The 12,691-nt window shown below is 38.7% G+C and overlaps 1 protein-coding gene across 1 annotated transcript; it reads right to left on the bottom strand.

The window, feature by feature from the left end:
• Positions 1 to 3,226: 3,226 nt before the first annotated feature.
• Positions 3,227 to 12,645, bottom strand: LOC118786307 (integral membrane protein GPR180-like). The gene is made up of 9 exons (XM_036541441.1): positions 12,479 to 12,645; positions 10,437 to 10,577; positions 7,743 to 7,943; positions 7,057 to 7,237; positions 6,608 to 6,657; positions 6,064 to 6,221; positions 4,987 to 5,178; positions 3,858 to 3,935; positions 3,227 to 3,419 (listed from the first exon to the last, which is right to left on the bottom strand). Exons 1-9 carry the CDS (start codon positions 12,615 to 12,617, stop codon positions 3,267 to 3,269), a joined length of 1,293 nt encoding a protein of 430 aa, XP_036397334.1. The 5' UTR covers positions 12,618 to 12,645; the 3' UTR covers positions 3,227 to 3,266.
• Between the last annotated feature and the right edge of the window lie 46 nt (positions 12,646 to 12,691).

A 12,691-nucleotide genomic window follows, 5' to 3' on the forward strand; every position in this document is an offset into this window, starting at 1 on the left:
TTTTTTTGCAAAGGACTCTCTACACATTGTTTGTTTAGTGTGAAAAGGCATCAGCTGCAAACAAAAATAGAAGAAGAAAAGACAGACAGGGGAAAAAAACTGATCTCTTCTTCTCCGAGCTATGAGTACTTGAAGGATTTGAACGCTGTAAATAGCTGCAAAAGCTCTCTTACGAGGTTTACCCCTGCAGCACTTTGTAACTTATCAGGGTTGCCTTGTGCCTCCTCTAATGCTGGCATTATGCTGAAATGTAAATCGGCACGCTGGCAGAGGAGTGGGCGGGAATCACCTCAGAGGAGGGAGAGCTAACGGTCTATCCAATGCTGTGGATAGACTAGAAAAAAAGAAGACACTTTTCAGAGAGTTCAGTAGAACAACACACTCTATCCACGTGTAATTATTTGTACTGTTAATGCATGATCTCCATATTTGGCTAAATCCCCTATGTCCAGGATAACATAGAAATTGACAGAGAGTCCCTACTTGTCTTGAGTGTGTTGTTGTGACAGTGTGTGCGAGTCAGATTTGGACCATCATCATTGTATCGTATCGAGTCTTAACCAATGCAATTCCTTAGGACCTTAGTATATGCCTAATTACCATCTCTAATAGTACAATGGATAAATCAGTAATTATGAAGAGATGAAATTAATGCATTTAATGGGAATAATAATGAGCATATTAATTTCTTTTTGATAAGTGTGGATAGCATCTGTTTCAATATGAATTCTTGTTGACCTTTAACAGCAATTCATGTTAGTACACCATTTGTTATGCGTCTTGTTTCTGACTTGTAAACATATTGTGAAAATAACATGATTGAGATCTAAAATAAGTTTACAGGAGCGTATTTTCCAAGCAAAACATTCACCTTTCTTTATAATTAGCTGGAATAGTTTGGAATTCTAGGGAACTATTTTGAATTGTTGAGTTGTATTTCATAACTTGTAGCTTTGAGTATCACATTTAAATTTTTTTCTTATAGAATTCTGTGCTTGCTGTATTATGATTAAAGCAATACATATTTTCTGTGGTTTCTCTAGCCCCTGTCATTGACCCATACCTTGTTATTTCAAGCTATATTTTAGAAAACATCTTGCAAGTGTTCTGGGTGGGTTTGTTGGTCGCTTGTGGCGGTAAGTGACAAGTGAGGTGTCACAAACTGAGCCACCTACTGAACAACACTGCTCTCTAGAGACCACAAGGCAGCACCACATTTCTCTTTTAGCTCTTAGCACTGCAATTTGCAAGTGATTAACATCTCCTCAGTCTTTTCAAATGTTACATGACTTCAAACGGAAGGTCTCAGAACCAAGAGCTTTTTATACAAGACACCATTACATTACAGGGTTAATATCCCATTCCGTCTCCGTGTTGTTTGAATTGGTTTTGTATTAAACCAACAACATTGCGGTGTCAGAGTTGGCACTCTACCCACAAAACACACTGAATATATGCAGAGTTGTGTACCACCAGTAATAGTTCCATGTGTGAACAAGTCAACATGAATGATTGACTTTTACTGTACACAGTCTCAGGTTTATTTACAATTAAAGTGATGCATTCAACCAATATAATACATGCACAATTTCACATCACAATAACTTAGAATCTTTCTCAGTTGCACTATCATTCAATAAGCAACATACTTACAGCGCGGCATGAATTCTTACAGTAAGACACATGACAGATACATCTTTTTAAATGGCAAAATGATTGTCTAATTATTATACATACCGTCGACTTTAGAGGCACTTGTGAAAATTCAGTAGCAAATGTAGCAAAATATTACACTGTGCATTTAAAACATAAGGCGACCTTTTCAGACGCTTAACATCTGCAGCTGTATTCAAGTATGTTTGACCAGTACTTCAGAGGCAAATAATAAATAAGAAAGTGATGCTGAAAAATGCAGTCATTCTGTTGTAGCAAAACATTTTCCCCAATATACATTTTTACCCAGAACAAAAACGCAAAACATCTATCTTTTGAATGTAGGCAATACACTTGCTTATCCAAATCATGTAGTTGAAGAGATTTGCTCTTTAGTTCTTCTACATAGATACAGTACAGCATTGTTCAAGCTCATGAGTTTGAGCAATGCTATATTTATTAGTGATTATCAGTCATGTTACTGATTAATGTATACTGTCCTACAGACATCCCACATAATGGAAGAGCATCAGCTAAAACACTGGCCTCTCTGGTGCACAAAGGTAGCATTACGTGGCCACTGTTCAGAGAGCTACTCTGTATTACACGCATAAGCAATACTGCTTATGTTGATGCTTACTGTGAGCTTGGAGCTTTAACCATTACCGTTTATTATCCTGAAGCTAAGTTGTCATCACAGCCCAGTGTACACACTGTTAATAACTCTCCTAAAATTAATGTTAAAGTACCAGTCAGACGTCTATCTGTATCGTATGGCATCTCTGCCTATTTTGAGTGATTCACTATGGGAAAAAAGAAGCAGATGTCTTCATATCAATTCAAAATAATTAAAGAGGGGGGCCTCTTTGTTCATACTACTTTCACCATGCATTAAAAGTGAACCCAAAATCTGTAAGTTAATATATTTTGTTTCAAGTTTCAAAGATGCAAGGAATCATTTGGTTCCAGTGTTGAAGAGTGACAGAGTGACATTTGTTTTCTGCTTTCCTAGTTCTTGGCTGCACTGGCATACCCCGTGCAATTAAACTATAAATGCGAATAGCCTAAATATAGAGCACCACAGTGAATACAGTCTTAATCAGTGCTGTGGTTTAATACATTTATTTACAGTTACGTTTTTGGTCTTGACCTGTGTGACAATCATTAAACACCTTTTTTGCAACTCTAATAATAAATATATTTGACTTGAAAAATCAGAATTCTCTGTATACTTACACAGTTTTTTCAGTGAGGCATGAAATAGTGTTTTGTGTTGTGTAAGTGATATATATGTTGTTTCTTACAGCAAAGAAAGAGCCTCTCTTCTCACATTTCTCCCTTGGCATTCTCAGTTGTAAAGTTGAGTATCTCAAGCATCTTTTTTAGAATAGCTCTTATGCAACTCCACTCTTTTTTTATCACTTTACAAACATGTGCTACACATGGAGCATGCACTAGCTTGCTAGCCACCACAATCCGACCCCTCTCTGGCCTCGGGAAAGAGTCCTCTAATCACTCATGATGGGTTCTCCCTTGTCCTAGACCATCCTCTCTGAGACTCTGTCCCCATTGAAGGTGTCACAGTGAAACCTTTCCCCCTGGGTCCCTCGGTGTTAGTATCGGTTCCTGGGCCCTCTAGACATTGTGAGTGGTAGTGTGACTGAGGAAAGTGAGGAGACCTCCCAGTACAGACTCCGAGACAGGAAGAGCCTATACAGAATAACCACAGATATGGCCTGGCAAAGGATCACGCCAATGGTGATGACCTGGAGAATGTGAGAGAAGAACAGAAGAAGGGTTACACACAAATTAAATGAAAGTAGCCATTTTAAATGGCTACTGCCTGATACACACACGCACATACACACATGCAAGCATACAGCATCATTGACTTTTCAATGCCCACAGCACACATTGTAATTGCTTTGCATGTACGCACTTGCTCTTTGGTTCCTGCCGATTTCTTGATTACATTACAACTTCATGGATCTTATATGATGCATGAATATGGCTAATGTAATAGTGTATTAGACATTGTTGCTTTGTTCAGATGAGTTGCTGACATTTTCTGTAATGCTGTTCATGTATGTATTGTTGTGTCTTGCTTTGTGAGCTGCTCTGAATACGTACATATTCCAAATGAGTGAGTGTAAATGAAATCTCAAATGTCTATTGTTGCCACTGTGGCTGTATGCTGCTGTTACCTTCTCTCTCTGGTGCTCATTAAGAACCACCGAGCTCAGGACGAGGACAGGATGGCACAGGAACCACAAAAAACAGCCCTGAAACAGCCCCACAACTGGAGTTAATGACATGGTCATAAGCATCAGCTCATCTGAACTGAAATTTTTCCTTTTCATTAATACTCATGAAACCACCCTAAATCTGCCATTAGTGACATGGTCACAAGAATCAGTTAATATACACTGAAATGCTTTCTTTTCATATACAGTCCAGAAACAACCAAAAAACTATTTCTAGTCACATGGTTATAAGCATTAATGCTACTTAAACCACCCTAAAAACCACAGTTACAGCCATGGTCTTATGGTTAGCCACATGGTTATAAGCATCAGTTCTGGGATTTTATCAAGAATGCATCACACTTAAACATACTGGCTACTGTATTTTCAGATGAGATTTTTATAATTCTGTTTTGAGGCCATGGCAGGTGACGCTGAGCACTAAAACATGCTTTTGAGAGCCTATTTTAGATCCCTTGTTCAGCGAGCCCCCCTGCTGACTGTGACATATGTTTTCCAATCTAAGAATATATACCTACAATACTACTATAATCATCCTCTTGAAATGAGGACCTGCTTTGCATCTTTCTTTCTTTTACCTGCAGACCTCTTACAGACTTAACTGGCCATTCACTGCTTTATTTCTTTATTCTTTATCATCATTATTACTTTTTGTAGTCGGCAACAAACAAGGCAACACATAGTGTCAGCTGTTTTCTTCATCCACTGTTACTTTTACCTTTAGTTCATTTCACATCTCATTTTATTTGTAGGTACTTTAAGAGGGATGTTCCAAAAAGAGGCTATAGGGTTGCCTGTCATACATGTACACTTCACCTGTGTTTGTTTTTCTTTTATTATGTATAATATTTATATTTTTTATGAATGAACAGAAAAGTGGGATACTTATGCTGAATCCAAATGATGGTACAGCCATTCAAACATACCAGAGCATTACTCACTATGTTGCAGGCCCTTGAAAATATCTGGGGATTATTTACTTGCAGCCCTTTGAAAATACCCTGGCATTATTATAACTATGTTGGGTTCTCTTTAGCCCCAGTCCATGGGATCGGGAAACATGGTTTACCTTGGCAAAGCTCAGGTAGAAGTCTCTTTTGAGAGTGCTCCTCTCAGATGTGATAATCTGGTAGAGGATGGAAGCGAGGAGCAGAGCCAGGATGATCCGCAAGGCGATGAGGAGGAGGCCAGCCATGCTCCGGTGGGCGTGATAACTGTGGTGCTCTGTATCCTCAAACTGCTCCCAGACCAACAGTGCCCCCTGCAGGAACACTCATTATTATCAGTCAACGTCTCCCTGCAGCCTGCAGTGTTTACACGTCATTTGTTAATTTAGCACAGGGGGTTTTTCCCAAATCTTTAAAGCCCCATGCCCCGCTTAACAGGCAAACACATTTTCTGCCAGCGTTTTTAAAGCATAGCCTATGTACATATCACAATATTATGTCAAATTAACACTCACACACTCACTGACTCACATTAATGCAGTGTTCGGTGTGATGGTGCGAGTTTCTTGGGAATGGGTATGTTTTTCACATGTATCTCTGCACCCATCTCAGCCCCTCACTTAAGGCCTCCTGCCCACATATTTAGAACCAGTGGCTGCAGGATGACTTGCATAGCTTACATTTTAAAATATTATCAATTTGTACAACTTGATATTTACTCAAGTAATTATGGTTATGAATCTTGCTTTATGGTGCAACAGTAGTGCCACACTTGGGATTTGACCCAAGTTGATAGTCTTAATATCGTATGGAAGCAGCTATGCAGAGAATAGAATGTGTAATCTAGCTAATTACTGAAGGTCATATAAGGACAATTCTCTATAATTTAATTGGTTTGCAGATGCATATCCATGATGATGTATATCATAACATACATTCATCAATCATTATCAATGTAATATTTGTAACATACTGGTTTAAATATGCTAGATATATAGATGACTGGATGCTTACTGAAGAAACTAGAAACTTTGAGGGTACAACAGCAGTTTGTTAACCACAATACCACAACACTACACTGCCATCTGTTCTACAAGACTATATGTGTGTCAGAGGTTTTTTCCACAGCAGTATGGTCAACTACAGTTTCAGGGGATTACAACCACCACATGTGTCAGAGGCAGTTCTGAGGGTCTGACCTGGGTAATCACAGCACTGAGGGCGAGGGCGGTGGAGGCAGGCGAGGTGTCCCACTGCAGTGGTTTGCCCTGGGCCTTCCGGCTTCGGCTGAGGGTCCAGCCCATGCACAGACTCAACAGCATGTAGAGCATCTGGATCTGGGACACCATGTCACAGACTGCATGGGGCACAACAAACAGACATCAGCTCCAACAGCACTCTGAACCCGCCTCAAACTCAGAACCACTGGCCCAAGAAGACCTGGTGGATGTCCAGAGGCCCAGGGGGCTGGACCAAGGGTTCCCAACTTCCCTAAAGCTCTTCCCCTCGGTATAATGTGATGTATTAGGTCCACATCCAAACAGCATAAACCTGGCTCTCTGTTGGGAGACTACTTTGTTTCTTTTATGTTGCCTTTTCTTTTTCTATCTTGGCATATGAGTTTACTTCAGCGTACTGTGTTCTTGTTCAGAATGTTTAATGTTAACCTAATTTTAGTATACCACTATTAGTTTGCAAACAATCATCTTAGAAGGGACTAAAGCAAAAGAAACACGGTCTTACATTCAGCCAAGCTGCCAATCAGAGGAGATCCAATCCCATCGCTGGAGTACCTGCAAAACAAAAGCTTCACACAATTATGTTCTGAAAGAAGTAAGGAACCATTCTCAAACATGAACACTGATACTCCTCCTCAGTAATATAAAATTTAAAAAAAATGCCAAGCTTTAGCCATGAAAGTTAATCTCTGCTTATGATTTATTTAGTTCTTGTTAATGGGACAATATCCAATTTTAAAAGGAGTTCATTTTAAGAAAATTGATTCAGAAAAATAAAAGTTTTTAAAACTTTCAGAAGTTTTAAAATTTTAAGTTAAGTAGCAAACACCAATGCTTTAGACATGCTGTCAAATACCAACAGAGTAACCACCACACTGCCATTTCTGAAGGGTGCATGGAGTGGGAGAGGAAACACATGGTAAATTGCAGAAGGAGTACCTGCCCAGGGCTCACCTGGCCAGGTGGATGTAGTTGAAGGTGGCTGACCCTGCCTGCAGCAGCAGGGCTGTGGACAGCACTTTGAGCACGGTGTGCATGGGCCCGCCCTTGTGCAGGGCCTGCCACAGGGGCTGGATGTAGACACAGGCAGCCACAAAGTACGCCAGGATCAGCAGGAAGTAGAAACTGTGCAGACCTGAGGACAGAGGCAAGAGATCGAACTTTGAATATCAGTCACCTGCAATGAATGAGTACCAGTCAAAAGTTTGGACACATCTGATTAAGATGATGGGAAATATGCATTCAAAGACATTTTGATCTAAAGAATTATGCTTAAATGTTTGAAATTTGTTTCTTAGACAAACATAAATAGTGAAGTTGGTTCATATGTATGAATTTCTTTCCAAAATGTTTTTTTAAATATTTTTGGCTACTTGGAAGAATCTAATTTATTTGTTTTGTTTTAACACTTTTTTGGTCTCTGCATAATTCCATTTGTGTTATTTCATAGTTTTGATGTCTTTACTATTATTCTACAATGTGGAAAATAGTAAAAATGAAGAAAAGTTGTGTGAAAACATTTGAGTAGTACTGTAAGTGTCCACTCTTAGGCTTGGGTGTGCAATGTGAGCCGTATGTGTGGAGACAGCAGGGGGTGTCACTGGAATCCACACCAGAGGTGAACACACTGGTGACCTCACCTGCCTCCTCGCCACTGAAGTGGTCCAGTGGGTTGCCAGCAGCATCGGGGTTGAACATGGTGATCTGGAAGCGGATGTCCTTCAGGGCCCCGCTGATGTCAGTCTCCTGGCAGGTGTAGCGGTCCACATACTTCACGTGCCACGCCCGTGGGAAAGGTTGTGGTGGGATGGTGAGGTTGTACTCCTCTGTGCTTAGGGCGACTGGGAGGGAAAAGCCAAATAACACTGTCACAAAGCACTGGGCAGAGTACACTTTCCAGAACAAATAAAATAAGCAGAAAACCCAGAGTCAACCGGGAATTTCTTGACTCCAGGAAAAGGTGACTGAGAGACTCCTTCAGTCAGAGTAGGTTAGGTATAATTAGGCCAAGTACATCTGAGTCCACACAATCCTGCCTAAGACAGTTCAAAAGTTTTTTTTTTTTTTTTTTTTCCAAAAGCAGTATTGTAGCTAAGCAGATTCTTGCTATAGGTTTTGATGCTAAGTAGAGCCCATTCATACAAAAATGATATACAAAGATTAATGTGAAGAATAATTTACATATACATGTAGTGCAATATTGGCCTTCAAGCCTTTCTTGAGACATTTAGACAAATAGATGATGTATACAGTTTAAGTGTCTGAGCATTCAATTAACATATCATAGAAAACATTTTCAATCACTTGACTATTCTGTTACATAATTAATATTTAATTGTAAATCAACCCAGTTAATATTCCTATAACTGTTCAATATTCCTAATCTTGTGTGCATAAATGGATGCAATAACAGTGTTCATCAGAGATTTACATGCTTTCAGCTGGTTTAATACGTCTACAATCTCTGGACCACAAAAAAATATAAACTTGAACAGTGGTTTAATTTTGGGATAGAAGCAAAAGACTCTGAAGATAACAGCAACAATATTAGTACCAAATTTGTCTTTTATTTATAACCATAAACTACATGAAACAGACAGGAACTCAAATACTCAAATTTACTATTTGATGCACTAAACACTTAAGATGTGCCCAAGATATAAGCTCTCCATTAAAATGGCTGACATTTAATGGCAATGTGGTTAAAAAAGCCTGATTCTGCCATGCGCCTCTAGAATATTGAGCTCTTTGGGTGATGAATAAAATAAAAGTGCTCTCAATTACAATTTTCAAAAAGATGTCTTTCTTACGACCAACACATTACAGCCCACAGAACATGTGTAGAGGACAATGTGGCTTAAAGGAGATTCACACAGCCATTAAGCAAATGGATGCATTTTGCCATCAACATGATAATAAATAGATCGTTTCACGAATTAAGCATCACCTTCATCTGTAATACGGCTTTGAAATGCTATTAAATGAGATTTCTAATTTCCAGCACATCAAAGGCCGAGTGCTCTGCTCTCTGTGTGATGTTGGCCTCCCGTTTTGTGTTTCCATTTTTGAAATAATACTACTTCCACTGAGGCAGGCGTTGAGGACTCTTGACAAGACTATGGGGTATTGTCTCTGAGACAAAGGGGGACAACGCCACATGCATATTCCACGCTGGTGCAATTAGCAGCTCAGAAATTAACAACACTCAAATTACACTTGTGCACTGTTCAGTTGCTTACTGCCGAATCAAAGGGTAAAAAGAAATTAATTTCAATAATAATGGTTTGTGAAACAAAAAAAAATCCATGCATGAGCTGGCACAATGTTTCATGACAACAAATGGGGAAGGGAAACTACATTAGAGACAATCACAGTAAAGTGGAAGGAAAAAGGATAAAAGTGATTATGTGCAGACGCACTGGGAGACATTCAAAGTTTCGCAATTTCCTTCACCAGACTCCGAAGCCAGTTCTTTGCAGAAGCCTCTTTAATATTGCTTGTATAATGGCAAAAATGAACAATACACATTAATAGTATGCACAGATGAACAATAAAAACAGCAAACCCCCTGGATGAGGATTGTCTTTATTGTGAAATGCTGCTCCTACGTGCAGAGATATAATTAGAAATAAGTATTCAATGATTCAATCAATGATGCAAACTCATTTTGCCATCGTTATAACAATCATTCTGTGTAACAATCTATACCTCCAACATGGCAGTTATGATTTCTAATTATTCTGTAATTTATTAATTTAACTCACAGACGTTCTTACCCTGGGTGACTTACAAGGCCATAGGTATGAAGAAGCATTAAGCAAGCACCACAATAGCAACAAGACAAAGAGCAAAGGTACAGTATAGGAAGTGACACATCAGCCATTAAGCTTCAAGCTGAAAAAAGCCAAACAGTGCCTAACAATGATCATGACAGCAAAATTACCTTATTTTATACTTTCACTCACATAACACCTAATAAATGCTTAATAAACTATAAAACATCTATCAGATATGGCTGCATCGTATATCTATAAGAGTGAAATTACACCACAGAGAACTACACTAAGCACTTGAAGGGGTCATGTCCTCTTTGTGAGTCACTGAAAATATCCAGTTTCTGGAAAACAAAATAAGTCTGAAAAGGTACATGCCGTAGTTGCTGTAAGAGGGTGGTAAGCAGTTCTGAGTTTTGTTGTAGGGAGCTCATTCCATCACTGCTGGGAGGGAAGAAGTGTTTAGCATGTTCACCAAAAGAAGGGAGGAATTTCTAGAAGCCCAGAAGAACCAATCTCATGCAGGAGTGTAAGGTCTTGTGATGGATGTGTGAGACTCACCAGAAAGCTGAGCTCCAGAGATGTGCTCCAGACAGCTCAGGTTGTCAGACCCCTGAAGCCCTTGGTATAGCAGCAGCTTGGCCGATTTCTGCATCGCCGTGGAGACATCTTCCAGTCTGTAGACCAACAGGGCATTCTCACCTGTCAAGAATAAACATTTAGACTCAGATTACAATTATTTAGCAGGACAGTAGGTTATGCAGCTTCGGGGATTCTTCAGAATATTAAGATGTGGATAAATAGTTCCCCCCAAAATACTGATGTGCCACACTCAATCACGACACACACAAATAATGATTTTCTGAATCTTCCGTAGCAAACAACATAAACGTCCTGAGTTAACCCTAAACACCCTAAATGTGACTTGTTGATGATAGTTTCTCAGTTCTGTTTTGGGGCATCAAGTAAAAATTATTCTGAAGTGTACAATCAACATCTACATTAGAAATTTATCATAGCCTCATTTGAACAGTGTACAGTGTAGATGCCACACACGACTTAACAAAACAGTTGGCCCTCTAATGCCACCTAGTGGTTGATTAGAGGAGGGTTTGAATATATTTTTCCCTTATTCAATACATATATACATTTTATATCTAAACTCTTATTGAACTCTGTTCAAGGCAGGGCACTCCATTTGTAACTGAGGCACTGCGTCCCTTTAAAAGCTATCAATCAGAGATAATTCTAACTGTTTGCACATTACACCATTTGAAAAACTTTGACTTTTTCATATATTGTCTGAAACCATACAAATAGTGACAATGATGTTTTTTTTTATTGTGCTCAGGATATATCCAATTTTTGCAATGAATGATAGGGTGATATGGTGATATGAAGACTGAATAGTACAATATTTAAGGAACTTTCACAGAATTACTTGCAAGAGATATCTTAATGCACTTGCAAAAGAACCTTTTTTTCAGTTTAAGTCTGCCATTACAGATCAAAAATATCAAATCAAAATTGAATTCATTTGCAAGTCCGTCTGCTGTTGACCTGCTGCAGAGCTCACTGAAGAAGATACACGTATGATGAAAAATACAAACACCCTGCTCTCTACTTTTCCTGTCTGTCTCAATCTTCTTTTTTCTTAAATGGCTAAAATGAATGGAAATGGCTCACAGCTCAGTAAACAATATATCTATAAAAAAATCTCACTGGTGGTTTATTATTACATCATGGATGTCATGATCATGCACAATGAAATTCATAATTTATAAATATTGTGTCATGTGCAGTCTTTTAATCAGCATCTCATTACTTGGCTCAAACGTAAATTTAACTGTACACATATATCTTAGGTACACCATAAATAAATAAGCAAGTTATGATGGCAAAACATTCAATTAGTACTTTAACAACAGAAACGTTTTCTCTACGGTTAACATTCAAACATTCCGAAAAACCTTTAAATTAAGCATGCTCTGTACACGTGTAAATCATGAATATTTGCACAACTATTTCCCATCATGCTAATGTGCACAATAAACAGGCATTTTTTTCTGTTGTTTGGAGTTTGTTGACAATGTTGCGTTCCAAAATATTCAGCTGACTTCCTATTTACTAATATTTCCAGAAAGCAGTTAATGCATTTTAATAATACTGAATTTCATAAGGCTTCACCCTCAATCTCCTTATCACAGCCATAGCTGTGAATATAAACCGCATAAATCATGAATTCTAAATAACATAAAAGAAAGCGACTGCAGCCAATATATTAATAAAAGGTTTTATTATGTCTAGACGTTAACTAATCTGTACTTTGTCAGCTAACTAGCTGATTGGGTGAGACTGTGCAAGCCCGGCTTAACTATGATTGTCATGGCGAAATTCTGGCTAGGCAGCAATCTTAAATCCAAGACACAAGACAAATCTGCAAATCCTGCCCCTAATATTCCAACTGTAAGAATGGGAAAGACACTAGCCAGCTAAAATGTATTTAGTAAACTAGCTACCTATCCAGCTATCGATGCAATTAGCTAGTGGATTTCAAAAGCTAGTTAGGTACCTATGCTAGCTATGCCGGTCAATACACCTACCATGAAACAGAAATTTGGTAATGTATTGGCCATTGTTTTCTCTTGCTGCATCGCTTCTGAAAACTCCCGAAATAGTTTTCCCTTTCGCAAGCGGAACACAATATAAGTATGCAGTGAGCATCACAATGAATGGATACATTGATTTATTTGGTATTTTTCCTTTATGTGTTTTCTGACCGCTCTGCATCACTGTGGTACTGTGGAGTTTAGCTG

The sequence above is a fragment of the Megalops cyprinoides genome, chromosome 11 (assembly GCF_013368585.1).
Source record: "Megalops cyprinoides isolate fMegCyp1 chromosome 11, fMegCyp1.pri, whole genome shotgun sequence".
Taxonomy (NCBI): Eukaryota; Metazoa; Chordata; class Actinopteri; order Elopiformes; family Megalopidae; genus Megalops; species Megalops cyprinoides.

Coding starts and splice junctions, on each gene's coding strand:
- LOC118786307 (XM_036541441.1), bottom strand. CDS start 12,617: ATGTATCCATTCATTGTGATGCTCACTGCATACTTATATTGTGTTCCG. Junction 7,944..10,436: donor CTCTGGAGCTCAGCTTTCTG/GTGAGTCTCACA, acceptor TTTCCCTCCCAG/TCGCCCTAAGCACAGAGGAG. Junction 6,658..7,056: donor AACTACATCCACCTGGCCAG/GTGAGCCCTGGG, acceptor TTTGTTTTGCAG/GTACTCCAGCGATGGGATTG.